Genomic DNA, 27348 nt, shown 5'->3' on the forward strand with positions numbered 1-27348 from the left:
AGCCGAGGCAGGGGAGGGATCGGGCGAGACGGACTCACGGATCCAGGTGTCGCCCTTGAGGTACCCGTTGCGCTCGCCGAAGTCGAGGGAGCGGAACCGAGCGGGGCCCTTGAGGTGGTGGTTATGCCTGGTGGCAGTAAATGCTCTTGGATGATGCTCATGAACTTATGAACTTGTTGCGGTACTTGGTGCCTACCACCGAAAGATGCCTGGACCGGAACTTTGCCGCTATCTGTAGAGGGTACACCAACGACTGGAGCGCGGACGCCATCTATATGATCGGGGAAAGCTTGCTGCCACACACACAGTTTGGTGGCCAAGCATGTCTCCGCATAGTGGGTGATGGAGGCTCACCGTGCGAGCGTGGCTGAAGGCGTGCATCAAGAAGACATCACCGTGCATCAAGAAGACGTCACCTAGCCTATGGATGGAGTGGAGGTCGGGTCGAAAGCTCCATCCTAGCCGAGCATTGCCCCGTCGGAGGGCGAGCAGCCTTTATCTTCACCGGTCGTGTCATCAGCCGATGTCGGCGGCCGACCAAAGTAGAAGTAGCCAGCAGATGTAATAGTTTAAGCTTGTGGGGGAGCCCCCGTGTGAACAGTTGTATTGATGAATACATCGATTTTTGTTTTGTGACAAACCACTTTGTTCGAGGAAGCGTGTCCCGTCCACTCCTTATTTTTACATTAGTATAGCTTTGTTTTTATTCTTTCTTTTTCGCACCTGCCCGTTCGTCCTGTAGGCTACAACCTTAAGAGCCCGGGCATGGCCCACGAGGCTCAGCTGCTCGTAACCGTAGGTAGAGGCGGGGTGTGATCGGTCGGAATATTGAAGCACAGTTACGTAAGATAATTAAAGAAACGGACTACCCTTTCGTTCGGGTAAAAATGTATTTACCATATGATAGTAAAAAAGAGGTGGTATCGTACCCTTGTGGAGCCCCCGAGCGACCCGGGCCGAAAGTGTTCGGGCCGGGGAGCGAACGTTGAATGAAAAAATAGTAAGATCGAATTTTTAAGGGAAGAAACGACGTAACTGTTCGATGTTCCAAGTGTTGGTGAGAACGTCGCCGTTGTCGTCCTTCAGTCGGTAGACACCCGGTCGGATCACTTCGGTCACCGTATAGGGTCCTTCCCATGGCGGAGAGAGTTTGACTTGTTGCAGTCCGGGACTACTGGGGTCGACTACTCCCCGAGCCGCGGGAGCTCGAAAGAGTTGATGACGGCAGTGGCGAGCTCGTAATGCTCGTGGTCGCACATGAAGGCGTGCGAGAAGGTGCTACCCACAGTGATGACGTTGTTCGGTCCTGGCATCTTCAGCTTCAGGTAGGTGTAGTTGGGCACCGCCATGAATTTGGCGTTGCATGGCCACCCCAAGATGGCGTGGTAAGACCTCGGGAAGTCCACCACCTCGAAGGTAAGCACCTCCGAGCGGAAGTTGGCTTGGTCGCCAAACATGACAGACAGATCGATCTGCCCGAGCGGGTACGCCTGTGCTTCCGGGATCACGCCGTGGAAGGGAGAGCTCGCCGGTCGGAGCTTCGACTAGGGGATGCGCATGGCGTCAAGGGTGTCGATGTAGAGGATGTTGAGGCCGCTGTCTCCGTCCATCAGCACCGGACGGAGCACTGCACAGCAGGGTTCGGCTGGGGGGCGGTGAAGGACGCGGCAACGACAGGTCAGCCCAGGCGTGGCGCGGCTAGCCCGGTGGCTGCCCTTTCGGGGGGAGCGCACCAGAGGGAGCAGCGCGCGGCCAGAGCGGTTTCCCAGTCAGGGGCACGCACCAAAGGGAGCAGGGGTGCGACCGAAGCAAGCAGCTGAGAGGTGCGGGTGGGGCGCGTGACGGCGGGGGCGAGGAGCGAGTGGCGCGGAATGGGGCGAAGCGGCGAGGGAAGCGCGACAGATGCGATGTGGAGTGGGTAGGCGCACGGCGTCCGGCCGGACCGCGTCCAATCATTTCCGTAAGTGAATAGCAAAATATATGTATCTAGAAAAGCCAGAATGTTTTATAATTTCGAATCGATGGAGTTGCTTATAATTAGTGCAAGCGTGAGTAGTCATTCCACTAAAATTATGGGTTGAACTGAAGATACACCACCTCATCTGAGGGGCTTGGTTCCTCAGATCACACCCCATAAATGTAGTTGATGGGAAGAGAAGAAATGCTGCTCGATTCACATAAAATTGAGGTTTTCGCCATCATTTTGTCTTAGAAAATTCCAAACCATGACACTGGTAATTCAAATGTTCCAAGTGCAGGTGACCCAAAACACTGTTGACCAGAACCGGATGGTGATTGCTATATAGTTCTTGTAGCAAGGCGATTCTAAAAAGGAATTACATGAAATCATCAGGCAGCAAACTTATGGTACTAGGGAGCTAGGCGCTACTCTTCCCATCCTGACAGGCCAAGCCCTCCTGCTCCCACCTCTGGCATTGAGGAAAACATCTTAAGAGCTGAAGAGTCAGTGATGGTGACAACACCTTTTGATTTCTTTCTCTTCTTCGTGTGATCAATTACCAGACCTCCAACAAATTTTCCATCAGGAGCAGCTTCCAGGGTTGAGCTGTCCTTTAGCTTTGTCTCTGGATTGCCCACATTGGAAAACATTAAATCTGCAAATGAGATTTCTGTATTGTCAATTCCTTCGGCATCTACATCTTCTTCGTCAACGAATTTCTTCCTCTTGGCTTCCTTTTTGTCCTTCATGCTGGTATCATAGGCAGAAGATTGAACGTCTTTGTTCTTTAAGTTACTGTTATTGGCATGGTCTAGCTCTTCAGATTTCTTCGTCTTAGCTTCCTTCTTCACCTTTTTCCTTTCCTTACCGTCTCGCACTTCAAGTTTATTACCAGGGTTCAAAGTGGTGACACCTGTGGAAATACTCTGGACTTCAAGCTCTTCAAGGCCCTTTAACTCTTGTTTAGATTTCTTCCTTTTATCCCTCTTTGTATCAATCCCAATGGAGTCTTTATCTTTGCTCGGAGGATTCTTTTTTCTAGAGCTCTTATCACTCTTGGACGTGGCCTCTAGGGGCTTTGCATTCAATATGCGCAAGGTTGGCACAAATTTCTTAACCTGAGAGAACACTGGAATTACTACAGAATTGCAGTACATACAAAAAAATCAAGTTGGTCAGGGGAATCACCTTTTTGACAAGACTGTCTTTCTCAGAAACAGGATTTCCCTGCAAATTAAGGTTCCTCAAGTAGCGCAATTCAGAAAGTACCTGGCAACGAAACCAGTGACTGTTACAGTTAAAAAAATTCATGACAGATTAATTAGCAAACAGTGATAGGTGCAAACCTTCAAATCTGAACTCCTCTCAATAAAGTTATTCCCCAAATCAAGGTTCAAGATCTTCACATTTTTTGCCAAATCTGAAGGGATTGTCTGTAGATTCAAACCAGAAGTCACAGTCATCAAGTGCAAGACAAATTTATGCTAGGACACCAATCAAAGTGCAAAAAGGACAACCAATGAAATCATACACTGATCTTGTTGTGAGAAAGCCTAAGTTCCTTCAGTTCCACACACTCGGCAAGAGAAGATCCAATATTTTCTATTTGGCAGTGAGACAAGGATAGCTATGAAAAGAAGTAGCAGTGACACATTAGTCATTCAGAGTTAGAAATAGGCTGGTCTTTACAACAACAACAACAACAACAAAGCCTTTAAGTCCCAAACAAGTTGGGGTAGGTTAGAGTTGAAACCCAGCAGAAGCAATCAAGGTTTAGGCACGTGAATGGCTGTCTTCCAAACACTCCTATCTAAGGCTAAGTCTTTGGGTATATTCCATCCTTTCAAAGGCTGGTCTTTCAAAAAAAAAGGAGAGGGGGGGGGGGGGGGGGGGGGGGGGGGGGTTAGAAATAGGCTCCACACAGAAGAAACAACACATTCTTTTCTATAGTTATGTAATAAGGATAAAGAAATGAATAATACCTTTTTCATAGACTTAGCCTTGACCAAAGCATTGCCGATGGTAAAAACAGGATTCTTAGACAGAACTGCAGCGGAGTAAATGTTACAATTAAGTGAAGGGAAACATAGTTATCTATTGTCTCATAGCTCCTATATGAAAACATATTTTTTTATTAGGTGATTGGATTGAAATATAAATATAGGAGGAGAAGCAAAACAAATGTCAGGTGCACAAAAACTATTATTTACCATGCAAATTTCTATAGTTGTAATAACAAAGTTGTGAACAGCGTTGTATATCATGATCTCTTAATGGAAAAGGTGCTGATCATCTTATTTTAAGAAAAGGATGTAAGTATGCGTCAACAGGGTAAAGTAATCCAGTTAAAGCTACTACACGTGCGCGGTTTCGATTTACATACCAAGTGTATTCAACTGCTGCAACCGATCAAGCTTGCAGATGGAAGAAATATTGTTATCTGCATTAGAAATTGCAAAGGTTCTCTTGTGAAATCAAGTATATTACCAACGAGGGAAATAGGAATAATGGACAGTCTATAGTATTCATCAATTCCATTACCGTTAAGAATCAATGCTCCCAGGCTTGTTAAAGATGCGACCTCATCCATTTTCGTAAGTTTGTTCTTGCCAGCATTCAGTACCTGTAAAACAACTCCCAAGTGAGGCAACTCAAAGTAACGTGGTAAGATTCAATACTGAATTTGGCTACATGGAAATGCATGGGGGGACAGGCCGAGAGGCAAGTCACCTGCAGCTTTGAGAGCTCCTCAACACCTTTTAAGCTCACAAGCTTGTTTTCGATAACCGAAAGCCACTTCAAATTGGCACAGGAGGACAAACCCTTGGTAACATAAAAGCAAGAATTTTAAGCAAAAATAGGCACATATAAACAAACCAGTTGAGGTTCAAACAGTAGCAGGCAATATGAAGCACTAATGAACTACATGTCTCCATGAAAACGATTGCATAGCTGCTAATCTTTTGAACCATGTGTCCATGTCTGAACTTATATATTACTACTACTGGGCGATTGTGAGACCAGAAAATACGGTCAAGAGATAAGAGCATGATATAGCAACGGGAGTGAGAATTCACCAATAGTCCACATGAAGAATACATATTTAACTTGAGTGCTCCTCAATCCTCATTAGCTAGCTTAGGAGGACTCTGCGTGGCAGCATTGCTCATTTACCACTACTTGTTTATTTACGTTGTAATAACAACAAGAGGTACCTCGAGGGTGACGAGGCAGTTGTAGCCGAGGTCGAGGCGCTCCAGGTTCTTGAAACTGCTCAGGCACGACACCTGCGCATGCAGAGGCAGCAGCACAAAGAATTGTGAGTAACAGAGCAGCTGCACGCACGGGCCGAATGAGAGTGAGAGACTCCACTCCACTTACGTCGGATAGCGCGCGGTGGGTGAGGTTGAGGGACGTGGCGTTAGTCCCCGCCTCGCGCGCCGCCTGCTCCTTGGTCAGCCGCCCCATCGTCGCCGCCGCCGCCGCCGCGAAGTGATTGGTCGCTATGGCGTTTGCCCCCTTTTGATCCTCCTCTTCTCTTCTGATAACCTAACGGCGCCCGCCGTTGCCCATTGACGGTCTCTTACTGGTGGGCCTCCAACCTGTAGCGGGACCCACCTGCCAGTCATGGCACTGGCTAACGCGTTGGCTGTTTCGTCAGCGATGAAACGGAACGGGACGAAGAAGTCTCAAGTCTCCCCTGTCCCCTCCTCCCCAACGCTCTGGCTGTAGAGGAAAGGCGAAGATGGCGATGACCGTCGAAGGTGAGTGCGTCTAGGGCCTCTCCCCCCGAAATTCCAACATTTTTCTCCAGTTCCGCTTCGATTCCCGTCGTTTGGGACACCGATTCGTGCATGTAGTCGGGGCGGATTGGGTTGTTGCTAGGGTTCGGTTCCGATCCGATGGAAGGGTTCGGTTGTTCTCTTCCAATTCAGGGCTTCGGAGATCCCAATTAGATTATGGATGGTGTGCTCTGAGGTAGTTATGGAATGGTGAAGTCTGTAACCCTTGTTGTTCCGGGCTCGCGGCACTGCCAGCACTGGATTGTTCGTTCGATCGAGGTTGGTCTCACTGCAAGTGCTCATTTTGGATCAGGGGGGCAGCTTGTGTTGCCACTTGGCAGCAGTTTGTGAATCGGATTCCTGCAAAAACCTTGTGAAATGCACGCAGTTAGCTCATAGTGCTTTTGTCGTGATTTTCACCTTCTGTTTTGACAAGTCCATTTTTTTTTTCAAGAGAGATTATTTTTAGAATCTAGTGCTCAGATTAGCTCGTACTGTGTTGTGTTAGACTACCAGGTACCTTTCTTCCTCAAATAGCTTCAAGAGTTTCTTTTACTAATTCTGTTTATCTGTTACTTGTCTACTTGCCCTCCGTACCTTTGTGCTGGATGCCGCTGTTCAATTGCTGATCATGATTCTCTTTACAGTGTAAGCTCATTGTCCTCAATCTTTTCTAACTTTTGTTTCCGTTTACACAAAGTTTTGTTCCATTAATTCCTCCCATTACAGGCTCGCTGGACTCGCGTTCATGTCCTCCACGAGTATTCTACTGCAGATACTGGTACGCCGTGATCGCTTATTTAATGCTCCTGTCAGCCTCTTATTGCAGCACTGAAAGCTTTCTATGATACCAATTAATCATTACTTATGTGCTGTATTCATTATCAGTTTTGAGAAGCGACAACTTAGCTGTTTTCATGTTCTCTTGATCTCTTCCCACAATGTATGTACATTAGTTTGTCTGTGATTCATGGTATAAGCATGATACACATAATACAAAAGGAAAAGCACAAAGAGGCACTAGTTGCTTGCCAGGGTTATAGCAGAAGCATCATATCTGAGTGAGAGTCAAATGTACTGGAGAAAGCACTTTGCGGTCACTGCACACAAACTATGTAGACACCCCCCACACCATCAACTGTGTCCTAAGTGTAGCAACTTCGTGCAAAAGGCAGCATTAAGTTGTCATGCTATTATTGTTTGTTACTCCCTCCATTCCAAATTGTAAGTTGCTTTGTCATGCTATTAATGGTTGGTTTTTATTTTTGATGGTTACAGGCATGCGCTTTGTACAACAACTGGTGGCCCATGTTAGCAGGTTATTGTTACTTCGGTACCCTCCTCAGTCAATGAGAAAGTTCCCATAGTCTTTCTACTGACATTTTTACATGTTTACGATTCTTCTGCAGCTCTCATGTACGTCCTTGTACCAATGCCATGCCTGTTTTTTGGTGGTGGATCCACACACTTCTTGACTAGCAGAGAAGGTGGAGGGTAAGTTCAGCGTTTGATGCTCTTGGTTACTTATGGAAATGTACGATTCACAGATATAAATAATAGACCACTGAGAGAATATTACTTAGAGTATGTACTTGATAGTTTCGTTCATATCCTGTGCTATCATAGTGATACACTGATGAGCTGTGGTGGTAATAATTTCAGGTGGATGAATGCAGCAAAATTCCTGACTGGTGCGTCCGCCATGGGAAGCCTCGCTATTCCAGCAATTCTGAGGCATGCTGGCCTAATCGAGACTGGGGCTATGTTCATCGAGTTCACGTCCTTCTTCATCCTTGTATGCACAGTGCTGTGCTTCCATAGGGCTACCCTGGATGAAGACTGGTAAATGCGCATGCACGGACGACCCCCTGAACTTGAAGAATAGCCAACCTGTGGCCGCTTCTCTCCATGCTAAGAAAAATTCCTGTTGGAAGCTAACATGGATCTGTAGAAAGAAGCGTATTTCGAGCGTACGTAGCTGATGTTTTATGTAGACGCCTGTGAAGATTCTGTAGTCATGTGGCAATGCAGATGTTATTACCTTCACTTTGACTTTGTCGTCACATGTTCTATGGTGAAGGAAGGAATCATCCGTGTAAAACATGACCAGGACACGCCCTACTTGGCTACTTCTATGGCGGGCTTTGATGTTAACCTATTATGAATGAAATGATGGGATCTTGATGATGGATATGTTGTTTGATTTTGGGGTGTTGATTGAAATGTAAAAACTCAATTGTGAAGCAAGCCTCAACCCTCAAGTTACGTATTCGAAGGATATGAAATTGCGGTTTCATACATGTAGGTACTATTGCTTTTAGTGCCCAAAGTTGAATGAGTTCCGTTCTTATCGACATCGTGAAACTAAACTACTGAACTACAGAGGTATATAAAAATCAGTTCAAATTTGAGATCAAGTTTATACCTTTGTTATAGCAGCTTTCAACAAATAAACTTATTAATACCCAGATCTGTAAACTTTAAACAGCAAAGACAGTTTGGCCGAGTGGTCTAAGGCGCCAGATTTAGGCTCTGGTCCGGAAGGGCGTGGGTTCAAATCCCACAGCTGTCAATTTTTTTTGTTTTCTTTTGCTCATTTTCCTTTTTATCTATACAATATACGTGTAATACAGTATTATATATATATACACTATATACGTGTAATACAGTATTTTATCTTTTAATTTAAAAAGGAATTAGCCGTTGTGTACGGCATAATAATTGTTAGTGAAACCATCCTACTCTTGTTGTCGTACACGTAGAGGCGAGGCCAATAAATAGTCCATCCATCAGCTTCACACAGACATGGACACTAACAACGACGTTACATTACCTCACTGACACTCCAGTTCACTCTGATATGACCACTATTCGGTCGTCGCAATCAAGCGAAATTAGAGGCTAGATTTTCAGTGGTTGAGTTGAGCCAGCCACAAATGCATGCAGCAAACACAAAGGAACTGAAGATGATGATCTTGATTTGATCAATGATTGGACTGGCCTGATGATCAAAGGAGCTGAACATGATTCGCTCGCTAGAGATCGTAAGACACCATTGACTGGTCCTGTTAATTAATCTTGTTAGCAGCAATAGCAGATGCAGATCAATAAACCTTTACCAAGCCCAATGCAAGGAACAGATGTTTAAGTATATACTACTGTGTCGGCTCAAATAGATCCCTCCAAGTCCAAGGCTTCAACTCTCTCTCTCTCTCTCTCTCTCTCTCTCTCTCTCTCACTCACACACACACACACACACACACATTTTCATTTTGAGCCTTGATATGAGGCAGATTCAGATAAAATTCGAACATGTTCAGCTGTTCCCTCTTTTCAGTTTCATGCTGATATATTGCCACAAAGCGAGGTTCTGGATGTAAAGTGAGCAGCCACAGCAGGCCAGCAGCCAATGGAAACAAGTCACTGACCGTGCCGTGTGTGTTCCTCTGAATATTCTGAGGCCCTCCTCTCCTCTCCTCTTTTAACCAACCTAAGCAACACTGTTTGTTTACTCCTCCACTCTACTACTGGTCACCTCGTCAAGTTGACGAGTCAACAAAGTCATCATCTCATAATCTTGCATCGCCATCTCTGTCTTTCCTCCTCCATGTCCATGGCCCTCAGGCGGCTCCGACCTTGGGCCTTCCTTCTCTTCTTCCTTGTCCTTTTCTCCTACGATGAATCTGGTCTTTGGAGCAGAAGCAGGACTAGGAGTGGAGTCGCGCAGGCCACGCAGAGAGTCTTCCTGTGTCCACAGGCTCCCAAGGTCTCCTCCATCGTGAGCAGCAAGTACAGGACTGCCTACCACTTCCAGCCTCCCAAGAACTGGATCAACGGTATTGCTCTGTCTCCCCTCTAGTTTTCACCTGTTGACTTTTGGTCTGTCATGTTGTCGTGTGTCTTCTGATTTGAGGTGCTTTTCTTGGATCAAGAAAAGGCAGTTTGTCTGATTTTTGCCCAACTGGAGAGAGTTGAGTTTCCTTCTCTTTCTGAATAAAAGTTACCAGCTGGTGAGGTTAAACCTAGCTAGTATATATATATATTTTCCTGTGTTCATGGTATATGTGAGAGAGGAAGGTTGGTAGGCAACTCATTAATTGTGCAGTCCTGTTGGTTGTTGCTGGATGCTGCACAGGACAGGATATATAGGTGCTCACATATGGCACTGCTGTTACATTTTAGTAAAGTCATAGCAATATTTTGCCTAAAGGGATCGATGTTATTCGTTGCTGAATATTTTTGCACTCCATTGCCATAGTCTGAAGTATTGTCTCAAAGTTTTCAGTTAGGCAATGCACGAGTCCTTACCATTCAGGCCAACTGGAAATTTGTCTGAAAACATGAAAGATCCATTTCTTTGTCATCTGTATGTAATCCATGTGCTGTTTTGGACTCTAGGGTCTTCCCTGTTTGTACCGTCTTATATATGTTGATTATATTTTCATCACAAGTTTCTGACATCATCTTTCTTTTTCGTCCTTGAAAATCCAAATGAATCGGCGACTGTTTCAAACATGTAACAACAATTCAAAAGATCCAAATGGTATGTTATGTATCTCTCACACCAAAATGGCACTGCTTCCATAGCAAACTGTGGTATAAGCTGAAGCGCTCCTCAACCGTTGTTGCCTTAATTTTCAGGACCAGTGTACTACAATGGTATCTATCACCAATTCTACCAGTACAACCCAAATGGTTCTCTCTGGGGTAACATAGTCTGGGGCCACTCGGTCTCAACAGATCTCATCAACTGGATTCGGCTTGAACCGGCGATAGAACGGACGACTCCGAGCGATATCAATGGCTGCTGGACAGGTTCAGCCACAATCCTCAAGAGTGACCAGCCTGCCATTATATACACTGGTGCTGACACGGAGAAGCGTCAGGTCCAAAATATTGCGTTTCCCAAGAACTTGTCTGATCCATACCTGAGGGAGTGGATCAAGCCAGACAACAACCCACTGATCCAACCAGTTGGACAAGGATTGAACCCAAACCAGTTCAGAGATCCGACGACCGGTTGGATCGGACCAGATGGGCTGTGGAGGATAGCAGTTGGGGCTGAACTGGACGGCTACAGTGCTGCACTTCTGTACAAGAGTGAGGATTTTGTGCACTGGACTAGAGTGGATCACCCACTATACTCTTCCAATGACTCCACCATGTGGGAGTGCCCGGATTTCTTTGCAGTGTTACCGGGCAAGAACATTGGGCTGGACCTGTCGGCGGCGATCCCGAATGGCACCAAGCATGTCCTCAAGATGAGCCTTGACAATTGTGACAAGTACATGATTGGTGTTTATGATCTGAAAAGTGATGCCTTTGTGCCAGATTCCGTTCTTGAGGACCGAAGACTGTGGTCAAGGATTGATTATGGCAATTACTATGCTTCAAAGTCGTTCTTTGATTCGAAGAAAGGCAGGAGGATCATATGGGGTTGGACAAATGAGACAGACAGTTCGTCGGATGACGTTGCCAAAGGTTGGGCTGGAATCCATGTAAGCTTCTAAGTTCTAATAACTACATCACCTACTATTTTCTAGTAAATTAGTAGTGATCCTTGCTTCAACATGCATGCCTTTGTCAGTGTAACTATGCACAATCATTTTTTTCACATTTATTAGGCAATCCCCAGGACTATATGGTTAGATAAAGACAGTAAGCAACTGCTGCAATGGCCAGTTGAAGAGTTTGAGTCACTTCGAGGAAAAGAAGTCAGCCAGCAAGGCCTGGAGCTCAAGAAAGGGGATCTGTTTGAGATTAAGGAAATTGATACTCTGCAGGTTAGTTTCATTCATTCTCATGTACACTTAGGTTTCTCCATTTCAGAATTCATTCATAGCAACTGTAGATAATCTAGCACACTATTTTTTTTTTTTTTGCTGAAACAGGCAGATGTGGAGATAGATTTCGAGCTTACATCCATAGGAAGTGCCGATCCTTTTGACCCTTCCTGGCTCTTGGACATTGAGAAGCACTGTCGGGAAGCAGATGAGTCGGTTCATGGCGGCATAGGCCCATTTGGGCTTGTGCTTCTTGCATCTGACAACATGGAAGAGCACACCTCTGTGCACTTTAGAGTTTACAAATCACAGGAGAAGTACATGGTTCTTATGTGCTCTGATCTGAGAAAGTTAGTACACATATTTCACCTCCTTTTTTTCTCCAGCTTTGGCTAAATTCTTGAGACATTTTAACGTTTAAAAGTCTTCATGTTTTTGTTTCATCAATTAATTAAGCAGTAGAGTTTTTCTTCTTCTTTATTTGCAGGTCGTCCTTGAGATCAGAACTGTACACACCAGCCTATGGAGGCTTCTTTGAGATCGACCTCGAGAAGGAAAAGACGATATCTTTGAGAACTTTGGTGAGTTCAGTTGGGGGGGGGGGGGGGGGGGGGGGGGGGGGGGGGGGGGGGGGGGGGGGTGGGCGGGGCTGGCTTTGTTTCCAGTGTTCTTCACGTAGTGAGAAATGAAATGGGTAAGCTGTAACAGCAATACCTCTGCACGCCCTGCAGATCGATCGCTCTGCGGTGGAGAGCTTCGGTGGAGGTGGCAGGGTCTGCATCATGGCTAGGGTCTATCCTGTGGCGCTCATCGACGATGGCGGCACTCGCATGTATGCCTTCAACAATGGCACTACAACCGTCAGAGTGCCTCGCCTAAAGGCATGGAGCATGAGGAGAGCACAAGTTAATGTTAAGAAGGGATAAGCACAGACAGTTAGTATACACTATTCAGTTACGAAGCCTTTTCACCACTGGAGGAGAGGAATGCATGAGTTACTTCACGGCATCATGCTTTTCTGCTTCCAAGCTCATTCTTTAGCTCCCTGGACGGGGAAGAAATACAAAGCGCAAGCTCGCCGACCTCACGTTAATTATGTAATTCATCTGCTAGAAAGAAAGGAAACAGAGATTTATATATATTGCTAAGTGGAGATATTTTCCCAATGACTTTGACCTCGGTTGTATGGTTATGGGTTGAGTCTGGTTTCTCTCATAAACTGGGTCTTCTTTTTCTTCCCTTTTAATAACCCGTTAGACTTGCAAAACTATGCCGTTGTTTCCTTTGCCAAATTTTGGCCACTCTTTACTTAGATAGTCTTCTTTGGATCCATATATATCTTCTTGCAGACCATGGCAAAGTAGCAGCGATAAGTTAAACTAATTTCCTCTGTACAATGATGCTTATAAATACCAAATTATATATTGGTCTTAAACTGGTTTTCATTTCAGACAAAAAAATTATAGCAATTTAAGCCCTGATCAGAACAGCAAGTATTTTTGCACACTCCTAAATTTACTTTAATATATGACATGTGTGGTTACTCTATGATACCTGTTGGCGGTCCTTAACGACCATATTAGACCGCCAATTAAGATACAAACAAAGGATAAACTAGCATGATTACTCACATATGTTATTTATATTGACCTATTTCCACATGTATTAGAGAATCATTGTTTTACAGGGCATATACATGAAACACATGGAAATGGAGTCAAAATGCGCAACTAGGAAAGCGCAAAATAAGCAAATAAAGAGAAAAGCCCACCTACCCATCTAATCTGGGCCAAGCACCGGCATGGCTGCGCAACTGGCCCAACAAGGAACCGTCATGCAGAAGGCGGTTGCCGCCGCACCGCCCTCCATGCCTCTCGCCTCCAGCCGCCACGTGTCGCCTCCTGGTGCCTCCCCCACGTCGGTTGCATGCGGGATCCGGTGGAATATTTTCTAGAACCGACGTTTCCATGACTATAAATAAAAGAGGAGGCCTCCCTCTCTCACACACCACACTTAGCTCTCTCTCCCTCCATACTTGTACTCTTGTACCCTTTTAGTAGTATTTAGAGCAAGGCAAGCTTCATTGGAGAGCTTGAACTTCTAGGGACAAACTTGGTATGAATAATATGAAGAGTTCCATTATGTTCTTGTTCTCATTTTATCAATACAACTATGTTATGAAATTAGAGCAAAGTTCTTATGTTATTAGTTTAGCATATAGAACTTTATGCTTAATCTTTCATACAACATACATGTTTAGACCAAGACCTAAATTAGGGTAGTGAGTTCTACTTTAAGATTAGTTTTGGTCATTATATTCTTGTGGGTTCGTGCGTCCCATGGCGGATGCTCTAGTAGAGGACTCCTGATAAAGACGGATGTTCCTGGCCGACGCTAGAGTAGTAGTCGATAGCATAGACATGGTGTCTAGGCTGGAGGCTACCTTCGTTTGCCTCGTGCCCCACGGTTGAGGGGTAGGCGGCAGGTGGTGACAGCCCTGTCCGCCCCTCGTAATCCCCCATGTTCGGGTTCGACGTAGAGCCGTAGGCCGATATCGCTTGACAGACCAGGTGTACGCTGGTGCTCGAAGTAAGTCTATAGTGACCAAAGCCATCTTAGCTTAGAATCTCTAACCTTAGAAACTCATGTATTTGTATGACTATCTACTCATCTTAGCTTAGCTATACAAGATAAGTCTGCTCTAATTTAGGTATATTCTTTTATTCTTTATTCTTTCTTTTATCTTTATCGTTGAGATTGGCTTGAGTGTGTGTGTCACACTATCTAATATTTATTCTGGCTTACCTCTGTTATGAACTTTGGTCTATTATTAAGTCATGTTATCTTGACCATGTCCTTACTAGAGACTTTTACACCCTGCCTTTCTTTGGGAAAATATAAATGAACGATACCTGAATATTTTCGGGTGAAATGCTATAACGATATATCCGTGCGCTTGCAGAATATTTCTGCATGTATTCAGAAATATCATCACGGCGTTTCTGGTGCCATTACTCGGAAACACCAATCCTAGTGATTGCGCTAAGAAATGCCAACAATACCTTGCCTCTGAATGAATAGCTACATAATACATTTACTTAAAATAACATTGAGCGTTTTATTATAGTTGTGCTAGCATCTTTATTTTATTTATTAATACAGGTGAAGAGTTTGAGAAAGATGTTCCAACTTAACTTCAATGAAAGCTTTTGCCAAGTCAATGTTCCATCAGAATATGACCCTACAGTCTATAGCTGATTCAAAGCAACTTCTCTTACTAGTTGTATGTAATCTGATCCGAATGTAGCAAGTCTGCATTTGCTTTTCCTTTTCTTTTTTCTTTTGACATTTTATTCGTTCCAAAACAAACAAATCCAACAATAGTTCATATAGTAGCAATAATATACACGGTTCTTGTGCTTCACTCAACAACATAGTTAATAAGCATGCACCAGGCAACCTTTGACTGTACCATGCAGGTCAGCAGGGTCTCAGGCTCTCAGCCAAACAGGACCACTGGCAATACCCAGGCAAAATTTTCCCAGGGTTCAAGCAGGAGGCAAGAGGCAACGTCATTTCTGATGGAAATGGTGATACAAGCTCATTTCTGGCCGCTCAAGATAATGGAACTATGGTGCATTTAGCTCAAGGTTCAAGCATTCAACTCTAATTTGGATCACAACTTTAAGTGCATTACAAAAAGATGACTCCAGGTTCAATGCCAGGTCAACTACTTCAAGAAATGCTAATAAAAAACTAACCAACAAAGCTAGGCCATAGAGTCATCACAAGGGCGGTAGACTACTAAACATCACAAGGCCATAGAGCGCTCACTGGTGGAAAGTGTAAGGTGGCATGGACAAAAGTGTGTACACCTACAGAAAATGGTGGTATGGGAATCAAGGATTTGGAAGCCTTCAGCCGATCGCTACGACTACGATGGATGTGGTATGCCTGGGATGACAGGGACCATCCTTGGAAGGGTCTGCAGCTGCAAACTGACAATGAAGACAGGCGATTCTTCGATGCTGCAACCAGGGTGGACATTGGTAATGGATGCAAGGCTTCCTTCTGGACATCAAGATGGCTAGACGGCCACGCTCCCGGTGACTTGTTCCTGGAGCTGTTCAGGCACAGCAAGAGGAAGAACCGCACTGTGGCGGATGCACTGACAGACAATACTTGGGTCAGAGATATTCATCATAATATGAGTCAACAAATTATCGAAGAGTACCTCCAACTATGGGACAAATTAGAATCCGTGGTCCACACGCAGTCAGAAGAAGACCGAATAATCTGGACTCATTCGTCGAGTGGTGAGTATTCAGCTAAGTCCGCTTATGACCTGCATTTTCAGAATCTAGGCAGATGCAGTGCGGCCGAAATTATTTGGAAGACCAAGGCACCCCCAAAATGCCGGTTCTTCATCTGGTTGCTCCTCCAGGACAGGATATGGACAGCAGCAAGGCTGCAGGTGAGGCATTGGCCAAACGAGTATTTTTGCCAGCTTTGCGTACATAACCTGGAAACTGCAAATCATTTATTCGTTGAGTGTCCGGTAGTCAAAACTATATGGCATAGAGTAGGGCTATGGGTGAGAGCACCGAGTCTGCAGCCAGACAATTGGGAGCTTGTGGATAATGTCAGTGAATGGTTCATTCAGATGATGAATAGATTGCCGCCTCCACTGAAGGAGGGGCTGAGATGTCTGATCCTGCTGACCATCTGGGAAATATGGCGGGAAAGAAACAGCAGAATTTTTAGGAAGGAATGCAAACAAGTGCAGAAGATTGTGGAATCCATACATGATGAAGCCAACACATGGGCACATGTAGGCAACAAAGGACTGCGGCTTGTATTGCAGGTGTAGAGCGATGTCCAGGCAAATGCAGAAGGTCAGCCGGCAACGGCAAATGACATGGTTGTTTCTTCTCTTTCGTATGTAATTTAGATCTTAAGGCAAACTAGGGGTGGCTTGGACCTCATATACAACTCCATAAAGCTCCTAGAATCGGCGCGCTGAGAACGCTCCGGTTACTGTTTATATACTGTTCACGAATCCTGTGCAGCCACGTGTCGTAGTGCGTGTCTTCATTCAGCTACGGTTCGAGGCGCCGCCCCGTGGTTCGTCCGTGTCCCAGCCTGGGTTCCGCGCGCTGAGAACGCTCCGGTTACTGTTCACATACTGTTCCCACGTGTCGTAGTGCGTGTCTTCATTCAGCTACGGTTCGAGGCGCCGCCCGTGGTTCGTCCGTGTCCCAGACTGCGTCTATGAATCTCAAGAAAAAAAAACACAACGCCTCGCCGCCTCCGCCTAGCTCCCATTCCATCTTCTTCGTCTCCTCCGGCCGCCGCGAGCCCGGATGCCGGCTCCCGTCCGCCGCGCGCGCTGATGCCGCCTGCCACCTGCCGCCACCGCTTCGTCTCCACCTCCTCTCCCTCTCACCCCTGCCGCAGCGCTCGCGGATGCCGCGCCCGGCCGCTACACATCGATGCCCCAGAAAAAACTGCCTAGGAGCCTCGCTGCCTCCGCCTCCTCTTCGTCCTCCTCTCCAGCCGCGGTCGCAATGACTTCATCCTCTTCCTCTCCCCTGGTGCCAGCAAGCGCGCGGCAGCTACGCGGGCGGGCCGCTTCGTCGCATCTTCCTCTCGCCCAGCGGCGACGCGCACGGTGCCTCCTCCTTCCAATCAGTCGTCACTGCCAGCAAGACAAGGACAGTGGTGGCGATGGCCGCGCGAGATGTGGCACCAGCGGCGCGAGATGCGGTCACGGCGGCGCACAAAAAGTAGATGCGATTAAGGTACCCTCGCCTCCTCCAGTTCAGCCCACGGTATCCCTCCCTAACTCTTTGCCTTACTCCTCCGACAGAGTCGATGGAGTTAGCGGCGAGCTCGCTGCCCTCCTTTTTCCTCGGTGGCTCCGTCGATCCTAGCCTCTCCATACAGATGGACTTGGTGCCTGCTTGCCCACCTCGCAGTAATGCATCGTTGCCTTCCTCCCTCTCCTCCAGGGACTATTTGGATCGTAGAGCGTGGCCAAGGCTGCATCAGACTTGGTAAGATAATCCTCTTGACCTCTCTCTCAGGCTCATCCATCCCCTCCTAATTTATTTCGTGATTGGTTTTTTCATTCAGTTTCTTACATGCTTTTTTTATTCACCAAAACTTCCAAACACATGGCAATATTTGATTCATCGTACCTGTTGCTGCTCCACAGAAGGGAGTTCCAATTTCATGGTAGTTGTGTAGTGCTTCAACGATGCCATGTGCTCTCCTTCCATTCTTTCTTCCCCCCCCCCCCCCCCCCCCCTCAAATTAATTAGCTTCTTGGTGCTTTCCATCTGGTATGGTCCAAGGCTGGAGTGATGTTTCTTTTTCTTTGTTTCAGCACAAATTAGGATGGCAACAACTGTTCTTCCTGGATATGCCACATTGGCTATTAAAACAGCAGGGCTGTGCTTTTTTTCTAATTACACCAATACAATCTGCAGGTATCAAACTTTGTTCTTGCCGCTAATCTGATGCCAACACTGCCAGTGGAGCCTCAAGTTGTCCAACTGGCTCTCTTTGGTCTAAAAGGAAGAGAAATTTACCTGCTCCAGTCAAACTCTCATCTTTATCGATGGTGCTCTCTGGATCATCGGAAAGGGTCCACATTACACATCATGTCGAAGGTACTGCAGTTGTCCCATAAATCTGCTACACTGCAGTTGTCCCATGAATCTGCTAAACAAGATTAATCATCTTTTGCTACATATCACAATTCTTGTGCCTGTTGTTACATATGTAGTTTTATTCCTACCTGCCTAGCCCCACGGATATTGCTTATGTAATTTTATGTTTACCAGCCCAGCCCGCCAGATGCAACATCCACCTTTACTGATAGCTGAACAAGGAGATCTTCAACGCAACACACAGGAGATGGTCATGTTTAGCCTGCAGCTGCACCAATCATCCTTAAACCTGTAATGTTAATACTTCACATCTATTCTATTGATCTATTGGCATCTCAGAGGTCAATTGCATATATTTACTAAACGCCTATAGCTGAACAAGGAGATTTTCAACACAACACACAGGAGATGGTCATGTTTAGCCTGCAGCTGCACCAATCATCCTTCAACCTATAATGTTAATACTTCACATCTATTCTATTGATCTATTGGCATCTCAGAGGTCAATTGCATATGTTTACTAAACGCCTATTACTTGATAGCACAAATCGATCTTCTATCACACTACCATCTACCAACATAGATGCTTCGTGTATGTCAGTTGATGTTATTTCTCTTATTGAGCTTGAGTAATTGAACCTGAGGCTGAGCTAGCTTACTAGGTTGAGACTGAAACTGCTTTGTCTCCATTGGTATCTGCAACAAGTTCTTTCAAAATATAATGCTGCATCATCTTGATTGTAAGATATGGGGTTTACATACTATTTAGATACTGTTTCTTTTGGTTGTGTTTTTGGCTAACATGCTAGCACTTTATATGGCAGTATCTAAATTCTACCATTCGATGGTATATGATTATTATAGGTTCAGCCTATACTTTTTTCAAGCAAAAGCATACTATCGATTGGCAGTAGCCGAACCTTGATATCAGCTGCTTAAAGAAGTACCTAGACTACTGCCATTTACGACATAAAAATATGTTCATATTATTAGTCAGACATAGTTTAGGCCTTTGGGCAACCAAATAACCTGACACTAGGACAATGGCTAGGGTCCAAACAATCCTCATCTTCACTGAGCTGCTGTGCAGCGCGTATTTTCTCAAAGAACTCCCCACCAGCAGCCTATCCCTTGACAGCAGTGAAATGTGTGGTGTTAAAAACAAACGTGTTAATGATTGATTCACATAACAAAGTATGAGCTTTGCGCTGCAATCTGGTCTCGGCAAGCTAGAGTCATACTTTGGGATAAACTACGCATGCCTCTAAAGTTACTCTGGTGACTAGGAGTCTAGAACACCAGTTCAGAGATACCTTTGCACAGATACTCCCTGATACCTATCAGCTGGGACCACGAGGGATATGGGTTCATCAACTATGGTTAGGTATGTTATTTTTTTTTGAGATCGAGCAATGGAACCATTCCAATATCTATTGGCTATTATTTTCTTATTATAGTGTTCATATCTTTGTCATGTTAATTGGTACCATTTTGCCTTCTATGGTACATACTGGCATATTTGTAGTTCCTATTTTATGTATGTACCTTTATTGATTGGTTTTCTCATAGATCTTATACTGCTTTGATAATTGTTGGTGGGCCTGTGTTGATGCCATGTTTGTTTTTGCTTTCCTCTTGGTTGACTCATTTTCCTGTTCTGAATTACATTTTTTCCTTCCATGGCCGAAGACCTTCAATGAGATAATCTAAAAACTCTGGAATCCACCTGAGTCCTTGCTTAGTCTCATGAATTCCTTTTGTTTATACTCAAATGTAGTTTGATATCATTTCCTAAAGTTTGAAGTCTACATGTGGTGCATGCTTCAGATCAGAACAAAATGTTTTGTTACCATGGCGGCAATCATTCATCCTTTGCGCTAAACAATTTTTGTGATATGAATTTTTCATTCATACTACTCTTGCTAATTTAGGGATACTGGAATCATCTTTTCATCTGTGTAGGAAAAAATAATCGTTGCTCCTATGGTGTTTGCAGGGTGCATGGAGGTGGTCGGCATGCACATGGACTCCAAAGCATAGTTGCATACTCTAAAGTAGAAGTAGAATATGGTTTCTATTTTTTTTATGTATCTATCAGACATCTTTGTTTTTGAAAAAAATACATACATGACACTAAAGCATCCAATTTGTTATTAACAAAGCACACGCTGTATTTTCTTTCCTATGATCAATTGCTATACACAATACTGCCCGACCTAAGTTCAATACTTTCAGTTCAGTCCAAATATATTGTGATCACAACTGCAGTCCTACGGGCGCGGCGAAGCGCGCCTCCCGACCTAGTTTAGTTGAGCTCCGAGCAAAATGGGTGGCGGCGCAGCTTGTGCCGGAACGATTGCTGTAATTATTATTCTCTAATCTTATCAATGAAAGCCGGATCTTTCGAAAAACTATGAAACATCCTTACGAATACCAGTAAGTGTTTTTTTCTCTCTCTCCACGATCTAAATGATGATTTCCTAATGTACGATTGGCAATATATTATATGATAATTAATACATCATAAAAGGCTAGAGATGGAGCATCTGCAGGCCGTCAAGCGAATCTTGCGCTACGTGGCGGGCACCCTGGACTATGGTTTCCACTACGGAAGGGCCCCGGACACGGCGTGGTTCGTCGGCTACTGCGACAGCGACCTTGCCGGTGACGTGGATACCACCAAGAGCACAATTGGGACGATGTTCTTCCTCGGTGATTGCTTGTCAGCTGTCAGTCCTTCAAGCAGATGGTGGTGGCCCTCTCAAGCTGTGAAGCGGAGTACATCGCCACCACCACTGCAGCAACTCAGGCACTACGGTTGTCAAGGATGCTGGCAGAGCTCCTTGGCAGGAAGGTGGACGTGGTTGAGCTGAAGATAGACAGCAAGTCTGCTCTAGCTCTGGCCAAGAACCCTGTCTTCCACGAGAGAAGCAAGCACATCCGCATCAAGTATCATTTCATCAGAGATTGCCTGGAGGATGGAAGGATCAAGGCCAGCCACATTGTCACTATTGATCAACTAGTTGATATTCTCACCAAGTCATTGGGGAAGTCCAAGTTCTAGGAGATGAAGGAGAGGATTGGGCTACAGCAGATCACCTCTGGTGCTCGGCACAAGGCTTAGGGGGAAATTGATAGATAAGCCTAGTGCTAAAGCACTTGTATCTTATTTTTCCTACACTTTTATTTTTCTTGGCTTCCAAGCCTAGTGGTAGGAATATGCTCAGCATCCACTTTAGTGGTTAGAATATGCTGTAGCAAATGGGAGTCACCTGCCTATAAAAGGCAAGGGAGTGTCATTGTAAAAACAAGCCATTGCATTTCTTTTCAATCCAAGCGACCAAGGATCAAGCTGTCCTCTCGTAGTTTCCAAATCTGAATTTGAGATCTATTTGAGCCAACATTCCTAATGTACGATTGGCGATATATTATATGATAATATATATATATATATATATATCCTAGATTCCGCGTAACCAGAGCGTTTTGGTTCTGTTTAGTTACTGTTCACGAATCCTGAGCATCCACGTGGGCTCGTGCGTGTGTGAGCGTCGATTTGGTTCCTGTTTAGTTACTGTCCATGAATCATGAGCATCCACGTGGGCTCGTGCGTGTGTGAGTGTCGATTTGGGCTCTCCCGATTAATTACGGCCTTGCGCCGGTTACCTCTCGCTCTCTCCGCCAAAAAAGAAAAAAGAAAAGAAATCACACGGCACTGCGCCTCGCCATCTCCGTCCGTATTGCGGCCTCCTCCTCTCCCCCAGCTGAGGCGCTTCCTCTCCCCCGGCGGCGCTGGCCAACCTTGCCTACGCCGCCACCGTCCGCACTTCTTCCTCCTCCTCCTCCTCCTCCTCTCCCCCAGCTGAGGCGCTTCCTCTCCCCCGGCGGCGCTGGCCAGCCTTGCCTACGCCGCCACCGTCCACACTTCTTCCTCCTCCTCCTCCTCTCCCCCAGCTGCAGCGCTTTCTCACGCTCGGCGGCGGCTGCAGGCCTTGCCTACGGTTCCCCGCAGAACCAGGATGGAGAGGCAGTGACGGCGACGGCGCTTGGGTCGTCGGCAACCATGGGGCACAGGCGACGGTAAGAGCCCGCCCTCATCGTCATCTCCTCCAGCAAGCATGGGCTCCCCAACTCTACCTCGCCGTCTTCCTAGCACTAAGGTTCACGCCCCCTCCTTCCCTGTCCGATCTTGATCTTCTTGGACAGAAACTATGTTTGGTTAGGTCTTGGCTACTTGCCTCCACGTGATTTCCAATTTTCCATGTCCGACAGATGCACGAGTTCTCGAGGTGCAACATCCCCTTCTCTCCTAGGTGCTAGATCCCTTCCTCGCTCATTTGCTCTCCCTCCCTCCCTCACTCACTCACTCACTCAAATTTCCCCACACTGATTAGTTATTCTACTAGGGTTCGAGCAGCTCATGGTGCGAGAGGATGCACATATAGCCAATTGCACTCTATGCAGTTAAGTTCAGATATCAGCCTGATATGGTCAGGCAAGGAACCACTGCCAATATGCAAATATGATACATGATGCCATTTTTTTATTTGATGCCCTCTCTCCCAGGCAGGCAGGTCCGCAGGTGGAGCATCGGTGGCAGCGTCCAAACCAATTCAGAGCCTGTTCGCTCGTCCGTTTCAGCCGGGGCTTATCAGCCATGATATAGTGTTTTCCTCTCACAATAAACCAGCACCAGCCGGGCTTATCAGCTCAGAAACCAACCAGCGAACAGGCTAGAAAACACTGATCAATGATGGTTAGGTTGCTCCATACCAATTTGACTTCGATTATCTGATTCAGTAATGAGAATGAGACATTAGTAGTGTTGCATCTCATAAGTTATGCCCATTTTCAAGTGTTGTTTTACTTAGCTTATTTGAACTAAACGGGTACCACATCGATATAGACCTCCATTATTTCGATCAAATTGGTGAGTCAAAAGTTCATTGTCGAAGACCATGTGCATTTAAGCTTGAGGGGATAGATTCTTTGTTCATTTTGTACCAATATCTGTTGTGTGTCAATTATTTCCTTCTTTCTGTATGACTTAAGTTAGCTAGCCTAGCCGCTTAGCCTACGATCAACAAATAAAATTTTGAAAGATTTTTCTCCCTGTGTCACGTAGGGACAGTGAAGCAAAATAGCTAGCACAGATAACCTTGGCACTACAACTGCATAATGGTCTGTGGACATGGATCATATCTTAGATGTTATGTAGGCTACACATGAACTGGATATAATTATCGCGCCAACGTAAGTATCATGTGTGTTATCATAGACAGACAACCTTTGCACCTATGCCCTCAACTGAAAATGAATGATTGGCACTTAAACACAAAAATGGCTCTCTTTTTCTATTTGTGTCTTCTGATTCTTCCAAAATAAAATGCAGCAAGACCTGAATTACATGATATGAATTCAGAAATACAATGCATATCTCTATTTATATCTTATTTCATTTGATAATGATCTGTGCTAAACTACAGGATGGAAATACCACGCGTAGGATTACAGGTTCATATACATGGCGACAGGTGCGACAAGAATAGCTAAAATCATGATGTATAGTCAACAAAGATGATATTTCTTTTCTCTCAAAAAGGCACAAAGTCTTCCAGAATTGAAATGAATTGTGGATATATGTTAGAGGTAGGTGCAACTTCAATAGATGGTTTATGCAGCAACAACAGTACCAAACTAGGCTAAGATGAAGCCCTACAACGTACACTCTTTATCAATCACGTCAAGGCACTGAGTCCCATATTGTTATTAAGGTGTCAGTTGTAAAGGAGTAAGTTCTTCTGGTGATCAAAATTTTTACGTGCCTACAAAGTGATATATATCCTGTAATGCTAGGATTTTGATGTTTTCAGGATTTTGTATGTGACTGTCATGTTGTATCATACTTCATATACATGTTTGATACATATATGTTTGTCTATTCATACGAAATCAACTGTTAGACTTTCGGATCATTGATTATAGGATTTGAGGGTTCCTATATCTAATTCTCTTAGGTGCCGCACTGGACCTCACCATGTGCGATGGTCTAAGTTTTAACGGGCTAGCCCACTCTGACCTATATGCGTTTCATCAGCCTCAAAACATGAATATAATTAATCAGGCCAGCAGTACAAAAGCTGCTTATGTGTGCCTCCCACACAGGCAGGGCCATTAGCATGACAAAGCAATGCGGGCGCGGCGAAGCGCGTCTCTCTTCCTAGTACATCATAAAAGGCTGGATATCTCTCTGCGCTCCTTTGGTATCTTTACTGTTTCTCTAGCCCTCAGTTCTGAAGTAGCATCGAAATAGAACATTCACAGAAATCCCACTGAACTGTAGCATCTGCAAAAACATCATAATAAGCTTGACAACAAATAAATACCAGTACATTGCAGCCACCGGAGAAGAATAGGGTATGTAGTTCAGCAGTTGTGACAGTAATAGCAACACTACAAAAATGTAAGTCTCGTAAATAAGCACTGTTCACAGCAGATTTCTTCATTCTGTCAAGGATGGTATCATCAGCTACCATGCTAGGACTACACACATCTTTTTTACCGAGAAATAATGACCAGATTGTCAAAATCCAAAGCAGTACAAAATATACAGGTCCTTATTAGCACATGAGAAAAACGGTTGGATAGAAGCATGCAAAGAATCGCTATGCCACTGACATGTATTATACAGTATCAGCAGCTATTCTGCAGGTTAGATCATGTGAACTTCAAATTGCAATTCCAGGTTACATTGTGTCATAATAAACTAGAACAATAATCTGAAAGTATTAGTTAATCTTTGTGGAATCTGCATTCAGGCATAGAATCTGTAGGCTCTCATGATCTACTTTTTAGATCAGTCAGAAAGTGAACTCCAAGTCAAAATGGGTTTGGCTACTGCAAATTCTTTACTAACAGAATTGCGTTGTATTTCCATTGACTGAAGCACAAATCATTCACAAGTTGACTTGTTTGACTAGAAAATCATAACTGGCTGCGTTCTCATTTTGATATGGGTTTAGTAACGAGTTAAATGGTGCTGCAAATCATATTGTTGTGACAACAATTCTATCTTTATCTAACTAGCATGTTAGCAGTCATGGTTTACAGCTCAATTTGCATGTTTTAAATACTAGAACATCGACAGTGACAATAATCTCATTTAAACATCATGTGATGTACCATTGTTTGATAAGGGAAATCATATTCTAAGAGCATGGACTGCGTATGTTTTGACTAGAATAAAAAAAACAGATCTTGCTGATAGCTTAGAGTATTACCACAATAAAATTCATTGACATGCTAACCTAGCCTTTATACACATGAGAAATAATAAACACCTCAGAAACCTAAACAACAAAGTCTCATGTTCTTTCTTTTGTGTTCTTTGGTCCTCCTCCTCTTTGGTAAGCCGGGCGCTTACCATTGCAGGGGTAACTTGTAATGTCTCTCTACTTCCTTTTAATGAAATACGTGCCATAGGCACAGTCTTAGGGGAAAAAAACAAAGTCTCACATGTTAAAAGTTTTGTAGAATTTCGGCACACTTGCTATATTCAGGTATTCAAGGAGAGTATAGTAGTAAATAGGTATGAAACCTTGGATTGAACTCCTTCCAAATGATCTGTTACTGAAGTTTATCAGAGTAAGATAATGTTGAATGGGATAACAGACAATTACTTAACATATTAACCAAAGGTTACATGCTTAGCCGAACAGCAGAAGTCATGTAGAAACATGAGGAGGAGGTGACGATCTTGTGGGTTACACGTTCTGACTGTGGAGCTACCGTCAAGATATGGTCGTTATAAAAGGCCACGCGGGATCCTGGCGTCCTCCTGTTGTTGATATCAACATAGACGACGCTATCTTCAACCACACTCAGAAGAGCACAGGAGACCCAGGACTCAGGAGGAACAGGCACAGGACTTCCAATGGCAAAAGACATAACCTCCTTCCACCCGGATTTCACGTCAGAAAGGTCGAAAGTCCACCTCGTGAGGGTCGTATTCTCCAAACAGACAAACCTGATGACGGTGTTGTCACAGGTTGAGCAGAACATGCAACGGCGCTCCTCGGGACACCCCCGGCCATGGTCATGCAAAGGATCACAACTTAGCCCCTCAGGCAGTGGTACAAATGTGAACTCCAGATCTTGGGCTAACAGATCCTTACCCCATGGTAAGATCAGCCCAGCAAAGGCAGCTTCTTCCCACCGGAAAACTGTGTCAGCATGGAAGCTATATCCGTTGACAAGAGGATATGGGAGCTGGGGGAGTACAACCTCTGTCTCTATCCACCGAGGGGGGAGACTGATGAAACAGTTAGACCAAGTAACCAGGGTCGCATTGGATGTGGGGAGGCCTTTGCTGCCAAGGCGGAGTAGAAGCTCGGCAACGACATAGCCGGCGGGCGGTGAAATGCGCAGAACGGCAGCACCAGACCCAATGCAGCAGTGGGAAAACAAAGAGATGGACTTAGGCAGCTGAGGGGCGGCGGCTAGCGTCTTGAGGTCGGCGTCACACATGAGGTAAAACCCTGACCCATGCAGACAAGGACGGTAGGGGCCGACGTACAAGACGATGATGTTGTGGTCGGCGCGGGCGACGAAGGCGCAGCAAGCAAACTTGTCGGCCCCGACACACGGAGCGACAACGAGGAGACATGAGGCCACAAGGTGAGCCGTGAAAAGTCGAGGTCCATGGCGTCCAAGAAGGCTTTGTCGTCTGCGATGCCGTTGGTCAACTTGATCAGCGCAGCAGATCTGGGACTCTCCATCTTACGCCGCCTAAGAGCCGCCGCCGCCGGCTCCTCGTATTGAACCCGGTAATTGAGGATCTCGCGCCGGATGGCAGTTTGTTCGGCGGCGTTCCTCTGTCCCTCGGTGAGGCCTCCTGGCTGTAGAGCCATGCTTTCGCGGAGGGCATCCAGGATGGACGTCAGCGACGGCCCGCCGCCCTGCTCGATCAACTCTGCCACCTCATCGATCAAGGGGACATTGCGGTTCAGCAAGACCTCCGCCATGGCAATTGCTATGGTGTACGTGAGCAAAAAAGCTAAACCTTTAAAGTGGATTTTAGCTTGTTTTGAACAAGTGTCAGCCTGTCAGGTATGAGAATTCACTTTTGACAATAGCGATTTCTTGACTAA

The 27348-nt window shown here is 45.3% G+C and overlaps 3 protein-coding genes, 2 long non-coding RNA genes and 1 other non-coding gene across 9 annotated transcripts; 5 read left to right on the forward strand and 1 right to left on the reverse strand.

Annotated features, from left to right (window-relative positions):
- Nucleotides 1-2162: 2162 nt before the first annotated feature.
- Nucleotides 2163-5506, reverse strand: LOC136457189 (uncharacterized). Its single transcript, XM_066457232.1, has 10 exons — nucleotides 5342-5506; nucleotides 5176-5247; nucleotides 4691-4783; nucleotides 4502-4583; nucleotides 4344-4400; nucleotides 3943-4007; nucleotides 3492-3587; nucleotides 3307-3393; nucleotides 3149-3229; nucleotides 2163-3078 (listed from the first exon to the last, which is right to left on the reverse strand). The coding sequence occupies exons 1-10, from the start codon at nucleotides 5426-5428 to the stop codon at nucleotides 2386-2388; spliced, it is 1413 nt and encodes a 470-aa protein (XP_066313329.1). The 5' UTR covers nucleotides 5429-5506; the 3' UTR covers nucleotides 2163-2385.
- Nucleotides 5507-5679: 173 nt separating this feature from the next.
- On the forward strand, nucleotides 5680-7933 carry LOC136457190 (vacuolar protein sorting-associated protein 55 homolog). The gene is made up of 5 exons (XM_066457233.1): nucleotides 5680-6390; nucleotides 6472-6523; nucleotides 7021-7060; nucleotides 7152-7236; nucleotides 7405-7933. The coding sequence occupies exons 1-5, from the start codon at nucleotides 6374-6376 to the stop codon at nucleotides 7586-7588; spliced, it is 378 nt and encodes a 125-aa protein (XP_066313330.1). The 5' UTR covers nucleotides 5680-6373; the 3' UTR covers nucleotides 7589-7933.
- Nucleotides 7934-8234: 301 nt separating this feature from the next.
- On the forward strand, nucleotides 8235-8314 carry TRNAL-UAG (transfer RNA leucine (anticodon UAG)). The gene has a single exon. It is a non-coding gene; the product is annotated as a tRNA-Leu (tRNA).
- Nucleotides 8315-9267: 953 nt separating this feature from the next.
- On the forward strand, nucleotides 9268-13667 carry LOC136457188 (beta-fructofuranosidase, insoluble isoenzyme 4-like). Its single transcript, XM_066457231.1, has 7 exons — nucleotides 9268-9578; nucleotides 10277-10285; nucleotides 10384-11240; nucleotides 11367-11525; nucleotides 11634-11875; nucleotides 12013-12106; nucleotides 12257-13667. Exons 1-7 carry the CDS (start codon nucleotides 9350-9352, stop codon nucleotides 12449-12451), a joined length of 1785 nt encoding a protein of 594 aa, XP_066313328.1. The 5' UTR covers nucleotides 9268-9349; the 3' UTR covers nucleotides 12452-13667.
- Nucleotides 13668-16768: 3101 nt separating this feature from the next.
- Nucleotides 16769-21502, forward strand: LOC136459982 (uncharacterized). 4 transcript variants are annotated; one of them, XR_010760290.1, is made up of 5 exons: nucleotides 16769-17326; nucleotides 17395-17581; nucleotides 18017-18199; nucleotides 18374-19583; nucleotides 20196-21502. It is a non-coding gene; the product is annotated as an uncharacterized lncRNA (long non-coding RNA). The 4 variants fall into 4 exon arrangements; XR_010760291.1 differs by having other exon boundaries at nucleotides 18374-18799; nucleotides 18844-21502; XR_010760292.1 differs by having other exon boundaries at nucleotides 18379-21502.
- Nucleotides 21503-21896: 394 nt separating this feature from the next.
- On the forward strand, nucleotides 21897-22972 carry LOC136459983 (uncharacterized). The gene is made up of 3 exons (XR_010760293.1): nucleotides 21897-22359; nucleotides 22472-22512; nucleotides 22606-22972. It is a non-coding gene; the product is annotated as an uncharacterized lncRNA (long non-coding RNA).
- The last annotated feature ends 4376 nt before the right edge of the window (nucleotides 22973-27348 follow it).

Source organism: Miscanthus floridulus, chromosome 6 (assembly GCF_019320115.1).
Source record: "Miscanthus floridulus cultivar M001 chromosome 6, ASM1932011v1, whole genome shotgun sequence".
Lineage (NCBI taxonomy): Eukaryota > Viridiplantae > Streptophyta > Magnoliopsida > Poales > Poaceae > Miscanthus > Miscanthus floridulus.

Excerpts from the sequence above, each read along its gene's own strand:
- LOC136457188 (XM_066457231.1), top strand. The coding sequence starts at position 9,350 with ATGTCCATGGCCCTCAGGCGGCTCCGACCTTGGGCCTTCCTTCTCTTC. Across the intron at positions 11,876-12,012 it reads ATGTGCTCTGATCTGAGAAA|GTCGTCCTTGAGATCAGAAC; the intron begins GTTAGTACACAT and ends CTTTATTTGCAG. Across the intron at positions 12,107-12,256 it reads CGATATCTTTGAGAACTTTG|ATCGATCGCTCTGCGGTGGA; the intron begins GTGAGTTCAGTT and ends CACGCCCTGCAG.
- LOC136457189 (XM_066457232.1), bottom strand. The coding sequence starts at position 5,428 with ATGGGGCGGCTGACCAAGGAGCAGGCGGCGCGCGAGGCGGGGACTAAC. Across the intron at positions 3,394-3,491 it reads TTTCTCACAACAAGATCAGT|ACAATCCCTTCAGATTTGGC; the intron begins GTATGATTTCAT and ends TTGAATCTACAG. Across the intron at positions 3,079-3,148 it reads AAGACAGTCTTGTCAAAAAG|GTTAAGAAATTTGTGCCAAC; the intron begins GTGATTCCCCTG and ends GTGTTCTCTCAG.
- LOC136457190 (XM_066457233.1), top strand. Across the intron at positions 6,524-7,020 it reads GTATTCTACTGCAGATACTG|GCATGCGCTTTGTACAACAA; the intron begins GTACGCCGTGAT and ends TGATGGTTACAG. Across the intron at positions 7,061-7,151 it reads CTGGTGGCCCATGTTAGCAG|CTCTCATGTACGTCCTTGTA; the intron begins GTTATTGTTACT and ends ATTCTTCTGCAG.